This window comes from Caloenas nicobarica, chromosome 7 (genome assembly GCF_036013445.1).
Source record: "Caloenas nicobarica isolate bCalNic1 chromosome 7, bCalNic1.hap1, whole genome shotgun sequence".
Classification (NCBI taxonomy): domain Eukaryota; kingdom Metazoa; phylum Chordata; class Aves; order Columbiformes; family Columbidae; genus Caloenas; species Caloenas nicobarica.
In genome coordinates, this window is record NC_088251.1 from 3,422,684 (window position 1) to 3,446,572 (window position 23,889).

General features: G+C 37.4%; 1 protein-coding gene across 1 annotated transcript; it reads left to right on the forward strand.

Annotated features, from left to right (window-relative positions):
- Positions 1 to 87: 87 nt before the first annotated feature.
- On the forward strand, positions 88 to 23,821 carry DHX32 (DEAH-box helicase 32 (putative)). Its single transcript, XM_065638789.1, has 11 exons — positions 88 to 354; positions 2,981 to 3,174; positions 4,699 to 5,071; positions 7,409 to 7,654; positions 9,892 to 9,991; positions 10,114 to 10,272; positions 18,368 to 18,559; positions 19,845 to 19,994; positions 21,085 to 21,275; positions 22,154 to 22,335; positions 23,610 to 23,821. Exons 1-11 carry the CDS (start codon positions 88 to 90, stop codon positions 23,800 to 23,802), a joined length of 2,247 nt encoding a protein of 748 aa, XP_065494861.1. The 3' UTR covers positions 23,803 to 23,821.
- Positions 23,822 to 23,889: the final 68 nt, after the last annotated feature.

A 23,889-nucleotide genomic window follows, 5' to 3' on the forward strand; every position in this document is an offset into this window, starting at 1 on the left:
GGTTTAGGGGGCCTGAGTGATCGATCGGTACCAAGAGCTCCTCCCATTACTCATGTGCTTTTGCTGGGAACAATATATGTAAGAAAAATGGAATTTCTAACCTTTTCTCCAGAGATCCACCACTTTTCAGAATTACTTGACTGCAGTGACGGTGACGAAGAGGAAATACTAATATGTGGAGATTTAGAGCTTAATCCTTTCGATGGCTTGCCTTACTCTTCCCGTTACTATAAACTTATGAAAGAAAGAGAAGAACTTCCAGTATGGAATGAGAAATGTACTTTTATGGAAAGTCTCCTTCATAACCAAATTGTGATTTTGTCAGGAGATGCTAAGACTGGCAAGAGCTCTCAGGTCAGTACAACATACTTGGTGGGCTTTTTAATTATTTCTAGAACATTCAATATTGTACACTTTTCAGAGTTACTATTACTATTTTACTAATATTACTTATTTTTAAAAGAGAAGAAACTTTTTGCCATCAATTTACTATTCACTGCTCTTGCCCTTTATTTATATTAAGCACATCAATATCCAGACGTAGATTGTACTTGTACCTGGCTGCAGTTAACAGTGGGCTGTTTCTGTGCTGAGCACTGTATAGTATTGCAATAAAATAACTGCAGTTCAGAGCTGCAGTGAGTTTAGCAATTCTCAGTGCAGAAACAGATGTGCAGCATCTATTGTAATCTGAGTTATTAGGGCCAGAGAGGGAAAGTGACATAAAAAAGATTAATGCAGTCAAATATAGATTTAAAATATATGTATAAGTATACATTGAAATACCTTTCTTCAAATATTCACAAACACTTGATGTTTACTTTACATTCATCCATTACAAGCCATTTTTATGTAGTTGATGATGCCTTTTGGGCTTCAGGGTAAACTGAGTACTGGAGAATAACGTTCAGACTGTGATTGTCTGACACAGTGTAATAAACAACTAATAAAACCCTCAAACTACAACTTTTCACATACTAAATGCTAATTTTAAAAATATCAGGTCCTTTCTGAACACTGAATGAAGAGGATACGCATTAACTACAACAGTTTAAAATTCAGAAACAAAAATACATATAACTTCAGAAAAATTCGGTATAAAATATTCTTCTATCAGTATAACTGTATTTTTTCTTTGTATACCAAAACATCACACTTCAACCTGAAAACCTGTCAACTATATACCTTCAAACCTACTTATCAGAATATTTCAGCTAAAATCCTTCCCTAATGAAATAACAGGTGTATTTCCACTGTCTTCAGAGAGGTCAACCCTAAGTGTAAAATACTTTAGGACTTATTTCAAGTTGATCTAGTATTTTATCAATAATTATTCCATCTACATTTGGCTGATCACTATTTTATTCCTATTGAGAATTTTATTGCCTCCTTCCTAATATTGACTGAGCTTGTCATTTTATCCTCTTTCTGTCCGTCATCACAATGAACACCCAGTGGAAAAGGTAAACTCTGCAATGCCTATTCAATGCATATTCTTACTTGGAAAGCGTATTTCAGTTCTGATTAGTGCTATACTGGGAAAGAAATACAGTGGGTTTGCAGGCAGGTCATAAGAGAAGGTGAAAAAAGTTCTCAGGGAATGAGGGATTGAAATCAGTAGTGGTGTTTCTCAGGAAGAAGTAATGGTCCTTCTCTCACTTCAGCCAAGAGCAAATGCTTTTTCCAAGAATACACAATTACTTTACAGAGCTCATGTTACAAGACATCACCGAAGCCAACATCTCAGTTGACTCTAAACACATAAATATCCACCAGGACTATCAAATTCTGTCGTAATAATATATAATAACCTCAGTCTGCTACCACAGGAAGCAGGGAAGAATTTTCAAGCCAAAACACGATTGTTTATGACAGATCAGGAGAAAACTTTCCTGCAGGTAAGCTGTAGGATAATTACTGTTGCAGGGCGTCTCGTACCTGCCAGAGACTTTATGCTGGACACTGCTAGAGATCACATATCGAACTAGAGACATCATATTTCTAACTGAAAATTCCTGTGTTCCTATAAATAGATACACACTCATCTGGTGCCTGTAATATTTTTCTGGAGTGCAAAGTCTTCACCTGTTTTTATGACTGTAATTTATAAAAAACAAACTTAGTATAATAATAAACTACTTGCTAAGAAATGTTAGCTTTTTAAATTGTTCTTAAACAAGTTTAATAAGATGTAACACATTGCTGGCTGTTTTTCAAACATGTTTAGAAACATAAATAACTATACAGAAATAATGACATGTGGCTGATGCACTTTGTTTGTAAATGTTGATTAAGTAAAGAATTTGATACCTAATACTTTCAGTAAAATAATATTTATAACGTAATTTTACTTTCTCAGTACAGTAACACATGACTTTCTAGTGTTGATTTTCTACTGTAAATGTATAAATTAGAGAGCTACTGCACAGTTCAATTTCACTTAGCTTTGTTTAGAGAAATTAATCTGAAATTACATCTATTTAACTCTGGCATTTGTCAGTTTGGAATCCTCTTCTTCCTAGAACATGTTTCTCATGTCAAGCACTTGAATGTGATATAGCACGGGCAGCTTTACCCCTGAGCCGCTGAGAAGCCCCTGCCAACATCTGCACTAACATTGCTGGATCAATCAGCAGGTGCATAAAAATGATTCTGTCAGTGTCACCTGCTCCCTGGAGGCCAATTCTGTCCCTTCTGCAATACATTCAAACTAATCTGAGTCCAGTTGAGAAGTCGCCAGATAAACCTTCTAGCCCATGTCACTCCAACTCCTGACTGTTTGGGAGATTCAGGGTTTTGACATTTATTGAGGCAGATGATGTCTGTGTCAGGTGCAGCTCATCCAGCAGGAGCCAAGCAGACAGTAAGCACCAGGTGCTCAGGTTGATTTAGTTCTTCCCCACCGCCTCCTTCTTTTCCATTACAGCCTCTGCCAAATGTGTTAAATACCAAAGATATCTGTTCTCTTATTTACTTACAGATTCCTCAGTGGTGTGCAGAGTATTGCCTTTCTGACCACTATCGACACGGCGTAGTCGTCTGCACCCAGGTGCACAAGCAGACAGCGGTGTGGCTGGCGCTGCGCGTAGCTGATGAAATGGATGTCAACATCGGCCACGAAGTGGGGTATTTTGTCCCATTTGAAAGCTGCTGTACAACAGAAACCATCCTGAGGTTTGTGTGTTTGGGTTTTAATGCCTTTCAAACTAAGATGTAGCTTAAAGTTCTTTGCAAGTGTAAAAGTTTAATGCTCCAGTCCTTAGGCTCTTCATTGCACCGCTCCACTAATGTGCTCAGGACAGATAACCTGACAGCTGGGGGGGAACGGTGCTATAGTTGCAAAAGATTTTTGCATACAGTGTGAAAACAAAACAATAAAACCAAACCAAAACACACAAAACAAACAAAAACCCCACCAACCAACCCCCACAACCGCACACGCCACAAAAACAACAACAAAAAACTCCAACAATGCTTTATAAATGTTCGTATAACATTTTAAAATGCAGATATTGGAGATTTTCCGACTAATCCATAAGCTGTAAAAGGCTTGAAGGATGTATTCTGTTCTAAATTGTAGGAGAGATTTGAATGAGCAAGGTTACTATCTGTGCAAAACTCCATTAAGCACCTCAGTAACCTCCATTCCGCTTTTTCTTTCTCAGTTTTTTGGCACAGGAGTGTTCATAACCGTAAGAGAACATGGGATAATCTACCACAAACTAAAGCTGGAATTTAAAAGCAATCAAAAATCATGGCTAGAAAAGGGTATATTCAGTAACAAGAGAAAAAAGCACTTAGGAGGATTTTTAAGAGAGAAGAAATGAACTTAATGTATTAAACATAGGCAGGTGACAGTAGCAACACAGTGATTTAGATTTTGAGCCTGTCTCAGAGTTAGGAGAGTTATTTTCTCTGGTTCCTTAATATGGCAGGAACAAACTATAAAATCCAGAGCATAAGCCTTTTCCCAGCCATGTGAGGTCCCGCTGATTCCCAGTGGAGAAGAGAATACTCACCGCTTCCGAAAAGCATGTTCAACTGCTCTTCCTTGTGCATGTGCTTTGTCTTTCATGGAGAACTACGTAACACTCATCCTGCAGCACATCTTCCTGCAGCTGCTCCTGACATGAAAGGGACATTAATCCTATCTCGTCACACATCGAAACCCGGTTCAAGAAGATTCAAAGTCCTGCTGAGCAACACAGCAAAAATAATATCCTTTTAAAAACTTTTCAGTTGCAGGAATAATAGGGATAAAAGTGAGGAGGGTGTTACAATATGAATTAATCTCTCATTTTGGTTCTGGCACTGCCTCAAGTGTGTGTGTGCACCTTCTTTTCCTCATGTGAAAGTATTAGTTCCTCAAGAATTGGTTATGGCATGCAATATGCTTAGATAGTTTGGAAGATGAAAAGCAATAAAAGTTATGATTTTAGGGCAGAAGTATTTCTTCTTTTGCCTAGAGTATCCTTTCAACCATAGCACCTTCTAGTGTCATTGAATTGCATTGAGTTTCTAGCTACTTAAAGATTTAAACATGTAGCTGAGGCTGTGATACTGTCTACAAAATAAACTCTGTTTTCTTATCCAGTCTTTCTTGTTAGAACAGAAAGAGCCAAGCTGTCCCCAAGATCCTGAATTAATTTCTTACATCAAATCTGAATATTCCAAGAACATTCTGACTGTATTTTGCAGATACTGCACAGATGATATGCTCCAAAGGGAAATGATGTCTGCTCCTCTTCTGAACTCTTACGGTGTTATCGTCTTGGATGATGTGCATGAAAGAACTGTTGCAACAGATGCGTTACTTGGCCTTCTTAAAAACGTCTTGATATCAAGACCAGAACTGAGGCTGGTCATACTCACTGCGCCTCACATGTCCAGTAAACTGCAGAATTATTACGGCAGCGTCCCCCTCCTCAAGGTGGAAAACAAACACCGCTCAGAGGTCGTGTACTCTTGTGGCGTTCACAAAGATCACTTTTCGTCTGCACTGAGACTGCTCTTTGAGATCCACCACACAAAAGAGAAGGGTGACATTGTGATCTTTCTGGCATGTGAACAAGTAAGTCATTAACTGATTCCAGTATTTCTGATTTTAATCAGTAAACAATTTGTATCTGTGTTTTTATATGGCCTATAAATACCTTGTTGCCTGTATCTAAGACACTGGACATTGCCAACAGGTTTTATCAATTCAGGATTTTCCTACAAATAAGTTATGGTATACATAATGCTGTATTGTGTATATATCGCATAAACTAATACAAGGAACTATCAGATTTTCTGTAGGCTTAAAGAGAGGCACCGGGTAGACCACATTTCGTGTTACCCCTGTATTGCTGGAATGGGCACATGTCCAGTTTGCACAAATGTTCAACTTCACCTGAATGTTTTTATCTTAAATCTGCTTACAAGGTTTTTCCACTGGCATTCTCCTTTGTGGCTGCCAACTCCCCAGCCATTTGTGCACACAACAGCAGGAGGCAAATATCACTCCGGAGGTGCTGCAGAGAATCCAGGAATCTGTAGGGGCCTGGCCGTTGGAAATAGAGGCACTTTTGAAGCCCCAAAGACAGCAGAGATGCCCTAAATTCACTACTGCTAGGACTGCACCATCATGACCTTCTCAGAAAAAATTCACATACTTTATAGCTGTCAAAGCAATCTCCCATCAAATAAACATTTTAAGACTTCAATATTTTAAAAATTATTATTATTAATTTCCTGATAATCATCTTCAACCTTCCACTTTGTATTATTAAATCTGCTTTAGAACAATAAACTCACCTTCATAGCTCCAGGACATAAGGACTTTTCACATGCAAAGAGAAATCACCACAGAGCACCCAGGTACTATCGCTTTTCACTGTAAAAAGGAGGATGGTTAGGAAGCTCTTAATACTGCCAATAATCAGCTGTAAACTTTATAGACACAGATTTTACAAATGACAAATGAATTAATTTCTCTGTATATCAGTTCCCACATTTACAATAAGTAATGTTAGACAAGAAAAACATATTTTTTTCTGTTTCCAAGGACTGAAAGCAAAGTTTTATTTCTGCTTAATTTTTTTTATGTGCAAGTCCTACACAACACTAAAATAATAATTTATTTTTTGCCAAGAAGAGATTACTTAGTTCTCTCTCTGACGATGAACAAAACACTCATGAACTGTTACCACATAGTTCCCATCCCATGCATTCTTGTTTAACTGGGATTCAAAGTTTCCTGTTACTAAGGGCTCACCGTTCCCCAACACTCAACTGTCTTTTAAACTGAACAAAAGTATGAATAAACTAAGAAAATTGAGATTTATGTGTTGTCTTGGTGCCAGCCTTGCTATTAGATGTCACTGTCATATCTTTATAAGAATTTTTACAGAATACGTTCAACCTAGAAGTACTATGAATGTAGTGGCACTCTCAAATAGAAACTCAATCCAGTTTTTCAATTTTGAAAAATGTCTGTGAATAAAAATGCTTTAAAAACCCAACAAAATCCCTTTCAAACTGAACAAGTCTACAGATGATTTTGGTATACCTTTAAATCAATTGTTCACAACAAAAACTATTTTATATATTTTAAAAAGACTAAAACAACAACAACTACCTTTTATAATTTATATTCGACCTCTGAATTTCTGGACTGTTTTCAAGGTGATATTCCATTAACACAGCTTAGGAACATTTCTTTGACTTTATGACTTTATTAAGTCTTCACAGAGTTTATTAATCACTAGGAAAAAAACAAAGAAACAAACACCCAAACCCAAACCTTTATAATATTCATATCTTCTTAAACATAATAATTAAGGTAAAGTAGGGAATGTCACTCAGGGCACCCCACGTGAATAACTTTGGTTCCAGCAGATGAGAAACCATTCTGGGCACACCAGTGGGGTACCCGAGTAGCTGCTACAGCATTGCCAGCCCTACACACATGACAAATTTGCGCCAAACTCTTGGGCACTAAGTCACTGATGTAGATGTATCCTACGTGTCCTATATTTATGAAGTTTAGTAACCTCTTCATAATTTCTCAGCCTTGCTATTCCTTCACTATATTTTTACACATCTGTCTTCCCCTGGAGGCTGGTTTGGATATGATTAAAGCCAGAGAAGATTATTTTGAAAACTGCAGAAGAGAAAAAGATATTTCAAAAAACAGCTCGGCTTTCCCCTGGTCTATAGTTTGCGGATGCATTCAGTAAATTCTCACACATAGTTCTGTTCCCTCTTTTCCTCTTTAATTATTAATCGCGTAAAATTTAAATGTTGTTATAGTTTAATACATAGTTAAAATTAATTTTAGAATAAAAAAGTTGTTTTAAAATTAAATATTGATATTTGTTTTTCATACTCATGAGGAAAACCAACCCAATCTTTCTCCTGATTACAGGAAATTGAAAAAGCTTACCAAATGATCAGACAGGAACAGTCTAATTTAAACCCTGACCTTGGAGAACTCATCCCTGTTCCTTTATACCCCACAAAACAAGACCTAATTCCTAAGCCAAACCAAGACAAACAGAAATGCTGCAAAAAATACAGAAGAAAAGTGCTACTCACTACAAGCTTTGGAGAATCTTTGATTTGGATTAAAAACATAACCTTTGTCATTGATGTTGGTGTTGAAAGCAGAAAGGTTAGTGAAGTTAACCACAATCAGAATGCCAAAAATGAATTATGCGTAAGTCTTTTTTACAGGGTGGGGGAGAAGGAAATGTACAGCTAATAGACTGAAGCAAATGGTTTCTAGAGGATCAAATATTCTTCTATTCTTTCATAAGCCAGACTCTGTAATATTTCTAACATTCAAATTGACAAAATCTAAATAACTTTCATGAATATCTCATGTGAAAACCAAGCAAAACCCCCACAATTACTTCTTAAATTCAGCCAGAAAAAATATTTAAAGTTTCTAAAACCAGATTAACACTCCCAGCTGAAACTGCCACTCATTTGGGCACCAAACTAATGACGTTTCCTTTTAAACTATAACTCACCTTAGTTTTGGCCTATCAGTCATAATTATCTCTTCAGTACCTTGTAGATAGTGCAAAACACAATCAGTTCTTGGCTACCTCTTGGCAGACGAATTGGTTTAGTAGATTAATCTCATGCCTTGTTTAATAATTAAGTAATAAGCGTAGTGCCACAGATCATACAACAGCCAGGGATGCTCGCGCTGGGCACCACCCCCTTTTAAAGCTGCTTGTGCTTCTTCTGGATACGAGCTTCCACCCAAGTACCCCAAAATGCCACCATTTATCAAATTAATCTTTGAACTTCTACAGTTCATTCTAAGTATGGCCTCAGGTCTTGTTTTCTACACCATCCTGGGAAGGACTAGTGCAGCTGCAAAAAATACCTCTTCTTTCTTTCATTTATACAAAATTGATGTCCTAAAGAGTCACTGACTATGTAGGAACAAGGCATTACATGAATTGGAAAGCTGTACTACTACAGGCTTTGTAACTGTCCTACGTGATTGACTATTCAAAATAAACAGTCCAGTAGGAGGCAAAAGAAACAATATAATTCCGTTTCTTTATATAATCCAGAATGGACTCAGCAAAATTGAAGTGTTCCTAAAAGTCTGGATTGGGGAACATTAGTCCTGATTAGTCTTGAAAGTAGTTCAGGCAAAAGCTCGGGAGCTACTACCACCTTTCATTTTCATTGCAAAAAACTGTGTCTAACACTGTCATTTTTAAAGGTTCTTGTATGAACGTTATAAACTAACTCAGCCTCAAGGCAAGAAAAAAATGCACTTTTGTGTGAAACAAACAAAAGCCTAAAAGCAGTTTTCAATTAGACCATGCATAGTTTATTTCTAAAACTCCAGTTATCCTGTGTGATGGAAATGAATCTTACTTCCACGGTAATCTGAAGCCCAAAGTAAAATTCAGTGCTTCCAGACTTCTGTGAATCAGAAAGATGAAGCAATGGGCACAAATCAGTTTCAACACAGCCCAGACAACCATCAAATCACCTCTATCGGTTATACAATTTTTACACTTTAATTCAATTATTTTTTCCTAACAGCTGAAGTTTAGTCCTCTAATATTAATTCCTCAGCAGTTCAAAATCACATTCAATCACTGTGGCTGAAAGTCAGCTGAACATAGAGGGAAAAGGCAAAGTTTTGTGCAGAACAAAATCCCATGCAACTTTTGTTGTTGGGATGTATCACAAATTTACCCAGAGAAAAATAAATTTGTCCCCTGCACTGAAGCAGATTTTATCTTTTTTATTAAAACCCTGCATATAGTAGACAAAATCGATTCAGATGACATGACCAAAAAGTTGCCTTACCCAGATATTATATCTCTTGCCATGTATTTTACTACAGAAGCTTATGGACATCATCTGGTAGTCAGAACAGTGAATGAATCAGCTCCTCAGTTTCATCAAAAAAGTACAACTAAGAAAAAAGAAAGCAAGGCGTGTTCCATCTTTGATATAGTCCTTGTCTCCTGTACTGAACTGACAGATTTCAGTATTAAGACAAAAATCTGGAGTTATGGAAAAAAAGTTATTAGACAATGTTGGTATTCTGCCATTGGAAGAGAGAAATAATCTTTTTGATGCTTTTCTTGATGATACCATAAATATACATTTTGTGCTTTAGTAAGGTACATTTCTTCAGAAAAAGACACTTATCTCAGAGTATACTTACAGAGTTATTGCAAAACGTGTCTGTCAATTTATCAAAGTGCTGACTGCTCTCATTTCCAAGCTGGTGAAATACATGGTATAAAAAGAAATGAAACTGCTACTGTACTTTCTGCAAAATGACCTAGACAAAAATTCAATACAGACCATTAATATTTTTGTAGTCTTCACTTATCTGATGCTTAATATCTCTTTCATTTAAAGGTGTACAATCCTAGAATCAGAGCAGACTCTGTTATAACGCAGCCTATCAGCCAAAGTCAAGCAGAGATGCATAAACAAATTCTGGGCATGTCTTCAACAGGTAGAATTATTAGCTCAAAATTTAAATCCATTAGCACAAATTATTAATAGAATCCATGTGGCAATGCAAAAAAAAAAAAAAAGGGCAAAAGAAAAAAGTAATTTTCTTGAAATCTCTTCCAGGAAAACTTTTCTGCTTGTATCCTGAAGAATTTACACAGAAAGTGATGAAACCACATCTACCAGCCAAAATACAGGAATCAAACCTCACCAGCATGGTTCTGTTCCTCAAGAGGATGGATATAGCAGGCTTAGGACACTGTGACTTCATAAGCACGCCAGGTAATGATGATGCACCCATTTTCCATAATTCTATTATTATTTTGGCAGTTATTTAAAGATTAATTTCGACCTGTTATTCGCAGTGCTGTTTTTTATTGAAGTACTTGTAATAATATTGCCACTGCTTTTACCACTTGCCTGCAAGGACAGTTCACAATGCAACAGTTGCACTTAGAAAAATGGTACCACGTATGAACTGTTTGCTCTGAAAGAGGCCATAAAGTATCTGAATGGAATTGGAATGAAAAAAAATAAAAAGAATACTAATAAAAAAAAATCAATATTCCAAACATCTTCTCATCTAGGTTCCATATTATTTTCCCAGAACCCACAAAGAAAATTTGTGCCCCATTGTACAAGGCATTGTGTTGATATCTAACAAAATATATTCCTTTAATCAAAAGTTTACAGCCCAAATAAACTACTGCTCTTACCTAGGCAATATATTTGGAGGAAATCAGCTTTCTTCATATCCTCCAGCATCTCCCACTTCAAATTTACAATAAGCTGTTTCTTAAGAACAATATTATTTATAAAATAAACAGGAATAAACTTTCATTACTAGACAGGGAATACTTTGAATTTTGAGGTAAGAGTGTGAAGACAGTGGCTGCTGGGCTTTTTTTTTAATTTTTATGACTCCGTATTTTAGGGCTTTTTCTAAAGAATGATATTCTCCTGTGTATTGAGCTACCACAAAACTCAAATACCACTGCAAATTCTGCTGTTGACTTGGAGCCAGTTAAAGTGAGGGAAATAGCACTGATTTCACATGTGACCTATCACTAGTTTAATTTATGATAATTTTCCAGTGCAAATAGGAAGAATTCTTATATTATCCTCCTTTTCCTCACACACAAACACAAAATTAGAACAATTGCTTGTCTATGTGTTGTGCACCACAATTAAGTGATTAGTAATAAAGAGTTTAATTCCCACTGTTGGATGTTGTGATAAATTGTAAGTGGAAATTTTAAGGAGGATTTATTCTACTTTTCCCTTGTCTGCCTGTTCAGCAGAAACATGCCTAAAGAAATGTGAAAAACCTTCACTAGTCTGAGTGGTAACTAACTCAAGACTGATGAGAATCAGAGTATTTCAGCCTTGTGAGTGTTACTCCTGAGTTGAATTTAAGAACCTTTCATGGAAAATGGATATGGGAAACAGTTGGCTTCCACTCAGATTTATAAAACATTTACCAAAAAAAAAAAAATATTAGTCTGTAATGTCTTAGTGCTTTTACTGGATATGAAGAAAGTTGTTCTTGAACTGTAGAATGAATTAGTAAAGTTACATTCGGAAAAGCATTCAGTATTTTTGGATTTAAAGGCACAATGGAGACATTTGGTATTCAGAAAGAATTAAATGCTAGAGGCACTTAAGGATTTCAGAGATGTAAGAATTCGAAGATTTGTCTGGATTTTTGAGATAATGCAGCTGAAGAGAGCATCTGGCTCGTGTACAAAATTGTAAAGGCATTTGATGAATGCATCAGCTTTATTTGGACGGGCATCAAATATGAAAAAGTTTTTGCTAAAGAGATCAAAAGTCCGAGGTCTGTGTATTGAAAGGTTTGAGGAATTACTGAAACAGTGTGAGGAGTGTTAGACAAACTGTTTGAACAATGCAAAAAACCCACTAACACTGTAGGGGGTCCACTGAAAGGAGATGAGAAAGTCTGCACAATTTCCTGGTCTCCTTCCCATATTAAGGCCCCATGTAATTAAACATTTGAAACATTGCTTTAATTGTCTAGTAAAACTCCTCCTTTATCCTCAGATAGATCACACGTCAGCTTTCTTTGCCTTGGGGCTTCCTTTTTGCCACTTCTGAGCAGGCAACAAACCTCTTTCCTACTAAAATGTAATCTCCCTACCGCAGTTCTCCAGAGACGACTATAAAGCTCACACAGACAATACAGAGAGCGTGAAATACATTTGCCTGAAAGAAACAGGAATACTGAAGTAAGCAAATGTGGAAGAGGAGTCAGTTATTTTATTAGACCAACTGACAGAACTCAAAACAGATGTCAAGCTTTCAAGCACATAAAACTCTATTTTGGGCCCTTCATCCTCCTGAGAGCTTTGAGTCAATGATCTCGGCCTGTGAAAGCCCAAGTTTTCTCATTCTGTGCGGAGACAGCCCCAGCCTGCCGTGCACTCTCTTAATATCTTGAATTAATCTGTACTTGGCAAGTACATAGAATCGTAGAATCACACTCAATGCCACAGAGCTCTCCAGTGGGTAAAGCTGCACAACATCTTCCAGCAGCAGCAGGGAAGCCCTTGAAGTCCTTGATGGAAAATCCAGATACCTCTGGTACCCAGCTAAAGGGGGGCCCTGAAGCTTTTTGACTACTGGTCATAAGATCAAATAGATGTTACGCCTTTCTGGATGTCGGACTGCAGAGCAGCACTGCGAAGGAGGCAAAGAGGAAAGCTATCGGAGATGGAAAACATCCTCTCTTAAGCAGGAGATTTTAGCTTTTCAAAAAGGCTTAATTGTCTTCGCTGCAGTCAGTTCAGCTGCATAAACCTTCTGTAAGCTGAAGTGATGAAGAAGGCTGAGGAAGAGGAGGAGAGGTCTCTGAGATAAGATTCACAACCTAAGTGATAAAGATGAGCAACAAAGCTCACAAAACAAGCAGTGTGGCTTTTCAAACCCTAAGGAAGCTCCTGGGCATAACAGAATCATAGAATCATTTAGGTTGGAAGAGACCCTCAAGCTCACAGAGTTCAGCCGTTAGCCACCCCTGCACTATCCCATGTCCCTGAGAACCTCATCTCCATGCCTGTTAAGCCCTCCCAGGGATGGTGATTATTCTCATCTGCTAACAATGTACACAAAACAATTCGCCCGCCCTCAACCCAACGTGGCAAAAGATCAACTGGATCCCAAAAACCCCCACAAAGGAGCAAACAGAAAGACACAGCAGTAATTCCGCATGTTCCATGTGACCTGGCCAAATGAAGTGCTGTTCAGAGCACACAGACACTAAACCCCAAAGAGCCTTTCTGTTTCTCCCCAGCACAGCTTGGCCTGGCTTTGGCTTCTGTGTCTCTTCATCTCCTTGGACTCCATTTCCCTTCGATTAAAGGGAATAAACACACGGCAGCATCTCCCACGTGCCACATGTGCCACAGGCTTTCCTACACGCCGTTCCTGTTCAGCTCACATTCGCAAGTTTTCTTTGCAATTGCAACAGACGGAGGCTTTGGGTTTTATTTTTTTTCAACCCAAGGCAAATTTCTCCTCAACAAAATAATGAGAGATGACAGAGCAATGTATGGGCATGAACTGGTGAACAAACAGATTAAAAGCCCACTGAAATTTATAGCAAGATTTCAAAGACAAGCACTTCATGGTCTGTTCCCTGTACATATAGTAGAGAACTTACAGCAGATAAGTAAAAAACCCAAAAATTACATCAGTAAAACATTTTATTTCTGCTCAACAATGTGCACAAGTTGGGGTTTTTTTCTGCTGCTCTTTGAGGAAAAATAAAAGCGTGGATTAACTCTGACTCATTACTGCATTATGAAAGCAACAAACATGTCAGGCTTACAGCTGCTGCATTTAATTCACACGATAATCAAGATGAGCAAATGCAGCAGACTTGTTACCCTTTTTAGAATTCACGAGCCATATGAAAACGTATTTGGCACTGCAGTTCTGAAGTGCATTATTTGAATTCCTGTGCCACTATAGTAGGGATGTCTTTACATTTTTATCAGTTAATCAGCTAGATCTTTACTGTGTTACATAATTGGACAAAAGAACTCCTTTCCCTTGGATTGCAGCAACATTATGTGTTTTTGTCAATCACTGGAAAATCCTTATTTAAACTACGTAGATCAGTATAAAGATGAAGGCGTGTATATTTTCTCTAAGAAATCAAGGTGAAAGCAGTTTGCAGGTTCTGCATTCACGCAGAACTACCGTAAACAATTTTCAGATTAAGATATTTGTTGATGGTCACAGGTACCATGACATCGGAGAGCTACGCCATGAAAACCCCACTGAGAATATATTTCCACGATATCCATAATAACAAGAGTTGTTTCAGAAACAAAATCTGTGTATTTTTTCATTACAGACTGTCCAAGACAGAAACCCAATGTGCCATATAGACCAGGCTATCACAAAGAGCATCCTAACAATGGGAAGGCGTAGCCTCGTACTGTGAAAGCTGAACTACTCTCATGTCACTAACTACAGAATAACAAAGGAAACCAAAGTGATTAAAAGCTTTTTATGCCATTCTATAATATTCTTTACATTATAATCTTTGCAGATATGTTGCACAGTCATGTGTGTGCTTTGAGGGTGACACAACACAGATAGAAAACCAGCTTCACTGAACGGTCAGTGCTACCCCTGGTGTGTGGCTGGAACTTGGGAGGTTCATGTTGGGAAAATGCAGGTCAGGCTGTGTCCTGGCCGTCCCTGCTGACACAAAAGCACAATCTGGTCCATTACCAGCCAGCCTGGAGGGGTGAAGAAGCAGCGTAAGAGGAAATGGAAGGACTGCAAAGTATGAGTTTGGAGAACTAATTTTAAATGATCAATTATAACTATAATTTCAGAATAATAGTTATAGAATTGGCGGCATTGGAGCATGGCAAACTCAAAAAAAAAATCAGAAGCTATAGGGAGAAAAAAGAGAATCCAGATAAAACCTGCACACAGAAGCTTGTCCTTGCAGAATAAAAATCTTTGTGTAATTTGCAGAAAACCTGGCACTAGATTTCTCCTTATCTTCAGTTTGCTATCCATGGAACAACGTTAAAAAACAGTAACAGAAAACCCCATTCCCCAGAACTGTTCTCCCCACAGTAATTACTTTGGCAGTTCTTCATGTCGTTCATCCTAACAGAAGCTGGAAAAACTTGTGATTTGCCAGGCAGTGAATCAGCTCTTTAAAGACAATGTGCCTTCCCCTGACATTCATTTCAGCCTTAACTTTATGACAGTTATTCCTATGGAATGAAAAGTTCTATCAAAAAGCAGGTATTTTACATAGTCAAAATTTTCACAGAGCAGGAGACCAGAACACAAGACTTGTGATAAGCATGATATGGCAGTTAAATGGATGATTTAATAATAATGACATTTATGTTTCATTCCTAATATTCACTTATCACAAAACTTTTGGCAAATAGCTAAACCAGTTGCTTCCTTATGCAACAATACTTTTGTATTTATTTTACCACACAGTAAGCGCTTCAATTTCAGCCTCCTAAGATGTGACACTGAAAAGATTAAAGGCGCAGCCACCTTTAGAAACATAATTTACTCTGTTCATGTCAGTCACAAAAACCAAAGAATATAATCTTAAATCAACTCGAAACCCTCAGATAAATTATTTCAGCACTACCAATAACATTTAGCTACATATTTGCTTTACTAAGCCTAAGTATGATCAAGAGTAGGATCTTATTTATATAAAACTGGTCAGACAAGTCCAGAGCAACCCAGCCTTAAGCAGCCAAAGAACAGGTAAGGGAAAGAAGATATCACATAAGGAAATACCTTTTTAACTTCCAGGGATGTGACATTTTCTTGTTGAAAGCACAGGACACATCTTGAGAGCTTCTTTTTAACTTTGCTCCCGCGCAAGCAGCAGCTGAATCACAAAGCCTTGGGGTTTGCCTTGATGGCAGCAGTCAGCAGGGTTGCCAAGCAGCCCTAAAAATAATGACACTTGCTTGAAATCGTTATAAGACAACGGAGATTTCCATTCTTTAAAGAAAATATCTAAACATTTACACTACTTTTGTTTTATCATAGTTTTTATTTAAATATGAACCGTACCATAAAGAACTCTCAAGTGAGCATTTGATATTTTTATTGATTGAGTTTGTATCTCAAAATGCAAACCCATACCTGAAAGCACTTTTTTTTTTTTTTTTACTGTTCCTTCATCTGCTTAATCTACATTTACTATCTTGTCCTTTCTAACACAATAAAACTCCAGGAGTCTTTTTTTTTTTTTTTTTTTGGCTCATGGCAAAATAGAGAAGTAATTTGTGCTTATAAATCTCAAGGCAACTAACTCTAGGGCATAAAAATGCAAATTACTGATGCTATCAGGGGATTGAAATTGGCTGCCATATAACCATAAATTTTCTAAGTTCTAGCACAAACTACTTTGTTGATTTCTGGAAATTAGCTTTCCATGATTTCCTAGTAAGTACTCTATGTTTGAAAGAGCACTTTACTCTCCCAGTATTTTCAATCACTGATATTTATTTCCTGTCACTGACTCTTATTCTTCATCAGCTGTTACTTTTAATTCTTTAAACATCCTAAGTATTTTCTTCTCAGACACTTCAGCTTTTGCAAAAGCTCCTCTTTTACCCCATTAAACCTCCTATATCTGACTATGAATGTTCTCTCTAGACAGAAAGCTTTCATGTTGTACAGGCAGAGATATGAACTCCAATACTGAAATGAAATGTCCACAGTTTTGACTGGAATTCAGAGGCTCCTGAGAGAATTTCTCTGAAAACCACTAGCGTTTTGAAATTAAGGGAAGGCACAACACTACCAGATTTACATGGTGGAGAAGTTCTGTAAAAGTTCATGTAAAGGGAATTAACAAACTATTTTTCCCTTCAGACATTAGTAACAGAGTTAGAAACAAGTATTTGGTTGCTTCCCATTTTACTTTTTTCTTTACTTCATTATAACTAGTTAATTACAGAGTGCTGGCAATAAAGTAACAGTTCACTGCCAATGAAGTAAAAACCCAAACTCAATGATTTTCTTGCAGGAAGGCAGGGTGCCTCAAGTGGGGTGTTACGGCTAAATGTGACCTACCAGCTCCTTCAGGCTTTCTTGGTTTTTAGTCTTCATGATGCAGAAGTAGCCTGTCAAAGATAAGTTCCTGTTCATAACAAATTCCAGAAAGAAATTATTTTTAGTCATCTAATAATTAAGATACAAGAACATATACACACCCTGCCTGTGTAGGTAGCTGTGGTTTTTGTTGTTGGTTTTGTTATGTGGGGGGACAGGAGGGTGTGTGTGCTTGATGTTTGGTTTTTTAAATTTAGAGATTTTTTTCAACATTAATCTGCAAACTGACAGCAGCCTACAGAAGTCTGGAAAATTGAGAGTGCAGTCATCAGTTTCCCACTGCTGGGTATGCTTGGCTGGGGATGAGGCCAAGTCCTGCTGTAGTGGAATTTTTGCCACCAACTTCAATGGGACCAGAATTTAAGTCATTATCAATAAAACAGAGAGAAAATATCAAGCAGTTCATTGACGTGAAATAAGGAGAAAGTTGCTGCAATGCTGGGAGAGCAGTTATGAATTTAAATTATCTGGCACTCATAAAAGATATTGACCATTACAATAAGATCTGGAATAGAACTTTATGTTTGAAAAGAGCTATGAGGAAAGAGCCTTCACACTTCAAGAGTTCCCCAATCTCCACCAATGTCTTTCATGCTCTAGCAACTACTTTTTGGAGTGTAGGCTTGACAAGTTCTACTCAGCTCTCAGGTTCACCCTCTCTGGCCTCAGAACTGTAGCCACCATGGTTGCACATAAAACTCTTCTATGTTTATTTTGCCAAAGGGAGATACTTTCATCAACAGCAGATTTCCTACAGACCTTCTCAAGTTCTCATTTTAAGCACTGATTTGCTTAATCCTGTCCTTTCAGACATGTTATAATCCTCTTTCCTAGAGCTGTTGTGTATCTCCCAACACCCCTCAAAGCTGAACACCCTGCCTTAAAAAGAACAAACACGAACACAAAAATCACCTGAGGACTGCCAACAGCACATGGAGTTTTTGCCGTAGCCTGGCTGCAATACACTATTCAGCACCCGCTGTGTCTTGACTTTTGACAAAAACTGCTCTGAGAGAAAAAAGATCAGTTATTTGCAGCCCTATAATTGTTATCTCTTATTTTCTGCCTTCAGAATGCTCTCAGCCTTCCGTTCATCTCATTTATTACTTATTCTTCTTACCAGTTGTCAAATGATAGAAACTGACTTATCATTTTCACATAGGAAATATAGAATTCAGGCATTCATTTATATGTAGCCACTCTCAAGAATTTGAATTATCTTTCCTTTTTTTAGCTCCTGAAAGCCTGATGCAGGCTTTGGAAGATCTCGATTATCTAGCAGCCCTGGATAACGACGGAAACCTTTCTGAATTTGGAATTATTATGTCAGAATTTCCCCTCGATCCACAACTGTCAAAGTCAATTCTGGCTTCATGCGAATTTGAGTGCGTTGATGAGATGCTCACCATTGCGGCCATGGTAACAGGTACTCATAAATAATGTCTTACTGCACAGCTCATGCCACCTGCCAAATCCATCTAGACACTTCCAAAGTCTATTCACAAGGGCAACCCAAAGGCAAACTTTTGTTATTCGCATCCTGCTTTTTTCAAGTAAATTAATATCCTCGGCTGCTTAAGTCTTTACTTTAAGCATGCAATGAAACACAAGTAATGAATTCATAAGGAGCACTCCAATTCCATGCTTCAGATGCCCCATTAACTTCCAGCCTTTTGTCAGCAAGTGTACACAGAACATCCCTTCTAAATGAACCTTCTTGTCTCATATTCATATACATTCGTCACAGAACCAAGCAGCGAATTAGGGGAAGTTCTAATTACTAACAATATTGAACTGTTGACCTACAAATAATTACTTTGTGTTCATTTTTCTCCACTTTAAATATTTTATAAAACTAACATAACCTTAAGTCTCCGTACCATTCTGTCCTGATGGATCCCTCTGCTCCTACACGGCACTATGAGACAAACAGCTGGCACCAAACACTGGACACATCAAATCTGAAGCAAGAACATTTATATGAGAAGGTTACTATAATAACTATAGAACTTCTTTCATTTGATGTGACAGAGCTTTCAAACCAATGCATAAACCCCAGATATTTAAAACCTATTGATTCTGTGCAAGCTGCTATTGAAATATTAATACATCAAAGATGCACAGAATCAAAGATTTCAGGATAAGTGAGAAGAGGGTGACTCCAGAAGAAGTTCAGATAGCAAATAATGACAATAACTTCTCAGGATCTCACCAGAGAGTGCAGCACAGGGCTGGATTCTGTCAGGTCTCAGTGTTAGACAATGACGCTGACTTCAGCAACATTCAGCTGTCTCACTTCTCTCCACAGCAGCCTCCTAACCATACAGCACGATGCTACTGGTTTTATGGCATAACCCTAGTACAGGAGCAAATTAAGGCATTATATCCATAGATTTCTTTCTATATTAAAGAAACCATATGCTGGGATTCTAGATAAATTGGATCATGCCATTATGAAGCATTTTTGGCATCAGTGTAAGAGAAAGCTGCTCACTTTCTCTTGTGTTTACTGCACAAATTAACAAGAGATTGAAAGAACATCCATATAAATAAAACCTTAGTCAATGCAATATATTCAGTTCTTCAACAGCAATCGAACACTGAAGGTTAAAGGGAACTGAGAAAGGAAAAAAACCAAAAATCTCAGTGGAGTTACTATTTCTGCATGCACCTACGTGCCTTAATAACTGCTGACTTGATTTTTTTCTAAGCTCCTAATTGCTTCTTACACGCACCTCCTGGAACAGAAGAGATTGCTCTTACTCGCTGGCGAAAATTCTCACACCCCGCAGGAGATCACTTGACTCTTATCAATGTCTTCAATGCCTTCAAGGAAGCCAGTGCAAACCCCACAAGCCAAAGTAAGTGTACATATACTGGACCAAATGAGGCACGTTGTAACCAATTTGGAAAAAAAAACCAGAATAAATGAACATTGTTGGCATTTAGTTCATAAACCTTTTCTGAAAGATTTTTTCTGAAATTTGCAGAGAGACTAGAAACCCAAGATAGTAGCTATTACAAATATTAGTTTTAGTTTATTAATTGAAGGTGACCCAGGACAGCATACCTCATCCAACAAGGATACAACAAGCACTATTACGATTGTCATTTGAAGTGACGTTGTACAAAACCAGAAAGATGGTTCCTCCTGTAAGAGCATGTAGTCCGGGTTTAAGATGCGAAATGACATAAACACAGTTGAGGAGGGACTTGATTCCCCCAGCAGCCTAACAATTCTGGTGGTTTTGTGACAGCTGTCAACTAAAAGGCAAGTTGAAGGGAAAAAATTGAAAGTAGTAAGGTTCACATTTACAAGAAACTAAATAAAAGCAGGGGACTGCACACCAGACAGCAGCTCTTCACAGCATTCTCCTGTGCTCAAACTCTGCTTCGTTTAGCCTGGGTCCAGTACTTAGACACTGACGTGACAGATTTGCATATACCAAGTGAAAACTGAGGCCAGGAGAGTAAGATTGTTTCACATTCGGTCATGCTGAATGCTGGAAGGGTCCAAGAGAACCTGCTCTTTACCAGCATGCAGGATCATCACCAGCATTACAAATGTGATTTCAGTTCCATATCCTGGCCTGAATCCCGAAAGCCTGAAAAAACAATTGTTACTCATTGGTCTGTAAAAAAAGCAGTAGTTTCAAATACAATTAGGGAATTTTGAAGATTTTTATTCAGAAAAATATAGTTAAAATTCCATTAAATTAAGTAACGGTATCAAGTATTGCCCACTCACTTTACAAGCAAGATCAATGAGACTAAGTTGTCCAAATAGCTCTTGTTATCAGAATTTCGGGCCGCTCTGACACAGTTAGTCAGCCCAAAATGCTTTTTGTATCTATTGCACGAGCCAGAGAGCATTTTAGAGAGCAGTACCTGTGGACAGTACCTATCAGTAAGACTTTTCTTTAAGTCAAAATACGTTTTTTTCCTCCACAGACGACAGTAATGAGAAATGGTGTCGTGATTATTTTCTAAGCTGGTCTGCACTGAGGATGGCAGAAATAATCAGAGCCGAACTAGTAGAGATTATGAAGCGTATTGAACTTCCCATTTCAGAACCGGACTTTGGATCAAAAGAAAATATACAAAGCATTAAGAAATCTCTCTTATCTGGTTACTTTATGCACGTAAGGAAAAATATTGTGGTTTCGTCTTACTGCATTGTTAACTTACACAGAATGCTTCCAGAGAACTTAAGTTAGGTAGTGAAATCTTTTGATCGTCAGAAAGGATAAAAGCCATTTTTCCACAGTGCATCAGACAAACACTTCTGCCCATTCCCATCTTCTCTCTGGGGTTCAGCTATCACAGCACCAAGTCCACACATTTCACTGTGAGAGGAAAATTGTCAATATGCCTTTCACCCAGAGAACTCTTTTACCTCAAAATCTCTTTTAACTTGTAATATTCTGTCTGGCATTATTTCCTTTTTGAAGATGTTTTTGTGAAAATATCCTGGTAACAGAGAATTGACTTGTTGTGTATGTTTAGGTATACATAGCACACAGCTTTCTTCAACCAAATGAGGCACGCTAACTGTAACTGTAAACTTAAACAAGAAAGATTAATTTATCCTCATTTGAAAACATGTTTTCCTTCACATCAGTATGCTCCAACTAAACACAAGAACGACCCTCTAAACTACACAAGTGCCCAGCCACGCATTGCATTTTAAAGTCTTAGAATTCTTTAAGAATACATGTGTTTTCACACAGACCCTCCAAAGCCAAGCTCAGATACTTACTGTATCAGCCTGCCCTCATTTGCTCCAGACAATTTCCTTTCAAATATACAGATCCACATTTTCTTTAACTCTAAGCCTCATTTCATAGCAACCAGTCCCTAGCTTTCCTGTGGAAATTTGGGAAAAGGTTTAAGCTCTCCAGCTGAAAGTATCTGAATACAAGTTTAACTCCCGGTTTTAACAGAATAGGCTAACACTGATCTATGCATCTTGTATTACACATTCAATTAAGTAATGGATAACTCTTCGCATTTTTTTTAGATTGCTCGTGATGTAGATGGCTCAGGTAACTATTTAATGTTAACACACAGACAAGTGGCCCAGCTTCATCCCTTCTCATCATATTCTAACACCAGAAGGATTCCTGAGTGGGTTTTATTCCACGAGTTTAGCATATCGGAAGACAATTCCATCAGAGTCGTTTCTGAGATATCACCCGAGCTGTAAGTTAACAATGATGAAACTGTTTCTTACTCATAGGTCTACCACAAAAGCGTAACTTAAGTCACAGACAATGTAGGAGGTGTGTGTACACTGAGAGCAATGCTTGGAGAACCCAACCCTCGCCATCTTCTCATCTCCTTCAACTCTGTCATTAAAATAGCTATCTTCTGGTTCTGCTGAGAAAATATTCCAAGCATAACTGATTCACTCTAGGTAAGGATATTGGTTTACCAAAAAAAAATTTAAAAATTAAAAAAAAAAAAAAAGAGTAAAATAGGAGTTAAAAAGACAATCTTCATACCTAGTCAAACAAGAGGAGTTGGCATCACTGGAAGGGTGAAGAAATTGTTGGTTTTCACACTTTTTATATTCGTGAGTGAACATACATGAAATAGATTTTATTTCTTTGTTGCCAGTATTGTTGTGTCACTGCATGTAGCTTTGCTTGATGTCTTCATTTTCATTCAGGACATTCACTGAATTAGAGCTCAGAACTATTAAAAAAGGGAAGAACTGTGATCTCACATCCTTACTACTCTCTTCATGCAAAATTAAACATCATTTAAGTCAGCCTTTTGTATTTTTTAACATGTTCAGGTACTGAAGTAAATCTCAGTGTCTGCCACTGTAATTGTTATCAATTAATCCTTTAAAAAAACACCCTACAAGTAGCAAAAGTTCTTGTAAGGTAAAATATACAGGGGAAAAAAAAAATCAAGAGTTAACACAGCAGTGCACTCATAGATTAATCCAGCTGGAAATTTGTTTGTTCCCTGAAAAGCTATTTTCCAGCAAACCTTTTTCTTGGTATGTTTTATGTACCCAGCAGCTCAATCACCCCATATCAACTGTTTATAGATTCAAGAAAAGAGAACAGTGTTTCTTCTGCAAAAATCTCTTTGCACCGAGAATATCCATTTCACTCTCCTATCTTTTCTATTTTCAATGTTTATAAGAGAGCTCTTTCATATTTTTATTGAACCAAAAATATGTTCTAATCCAGAAAAAAATACTATTTAATGCAATCTGCAGCATTGAGAACTGAATGACAATCACCTCAAGTGTAGACTGAGCACGTTAAGTGCAAGGTTACTGAAAGCACAAACTGCTACTACATCTTGCAGAGATTTTTTGTTTTGAGTTGAAATACAACTTTGTAGCTGTATGTATCAGCATTTCGCTGGTGTCTTTTGCACAAGCCTGGAAACAGCTATTCAAGCATTTCAGAATTCAATTAGAAAAATAATGCTGTTTTGTCTTATTTCCTCACCAGGTTTGTGCAGCTGGTACCTCAGTATTATTTTAGCAATCTTCCTCCTAGTGAAAGTAAGGATATTCTGCAGGAAGTGATCAATCACTTGTCACCTGTTTCAACCATGAAGGAAGAACAGAAAACTAACAATGACAGCAAAGAAAACAAAAAATTTCCCCAAACTCCCAGTGAACAAAGATGTGTTATTCAGTGATTTTAGACTGAACTATCATATATGGGACAAATATAAATAAAACCAGTCTATATCATATATATCATCTTAACTCATGTAATTATTTCA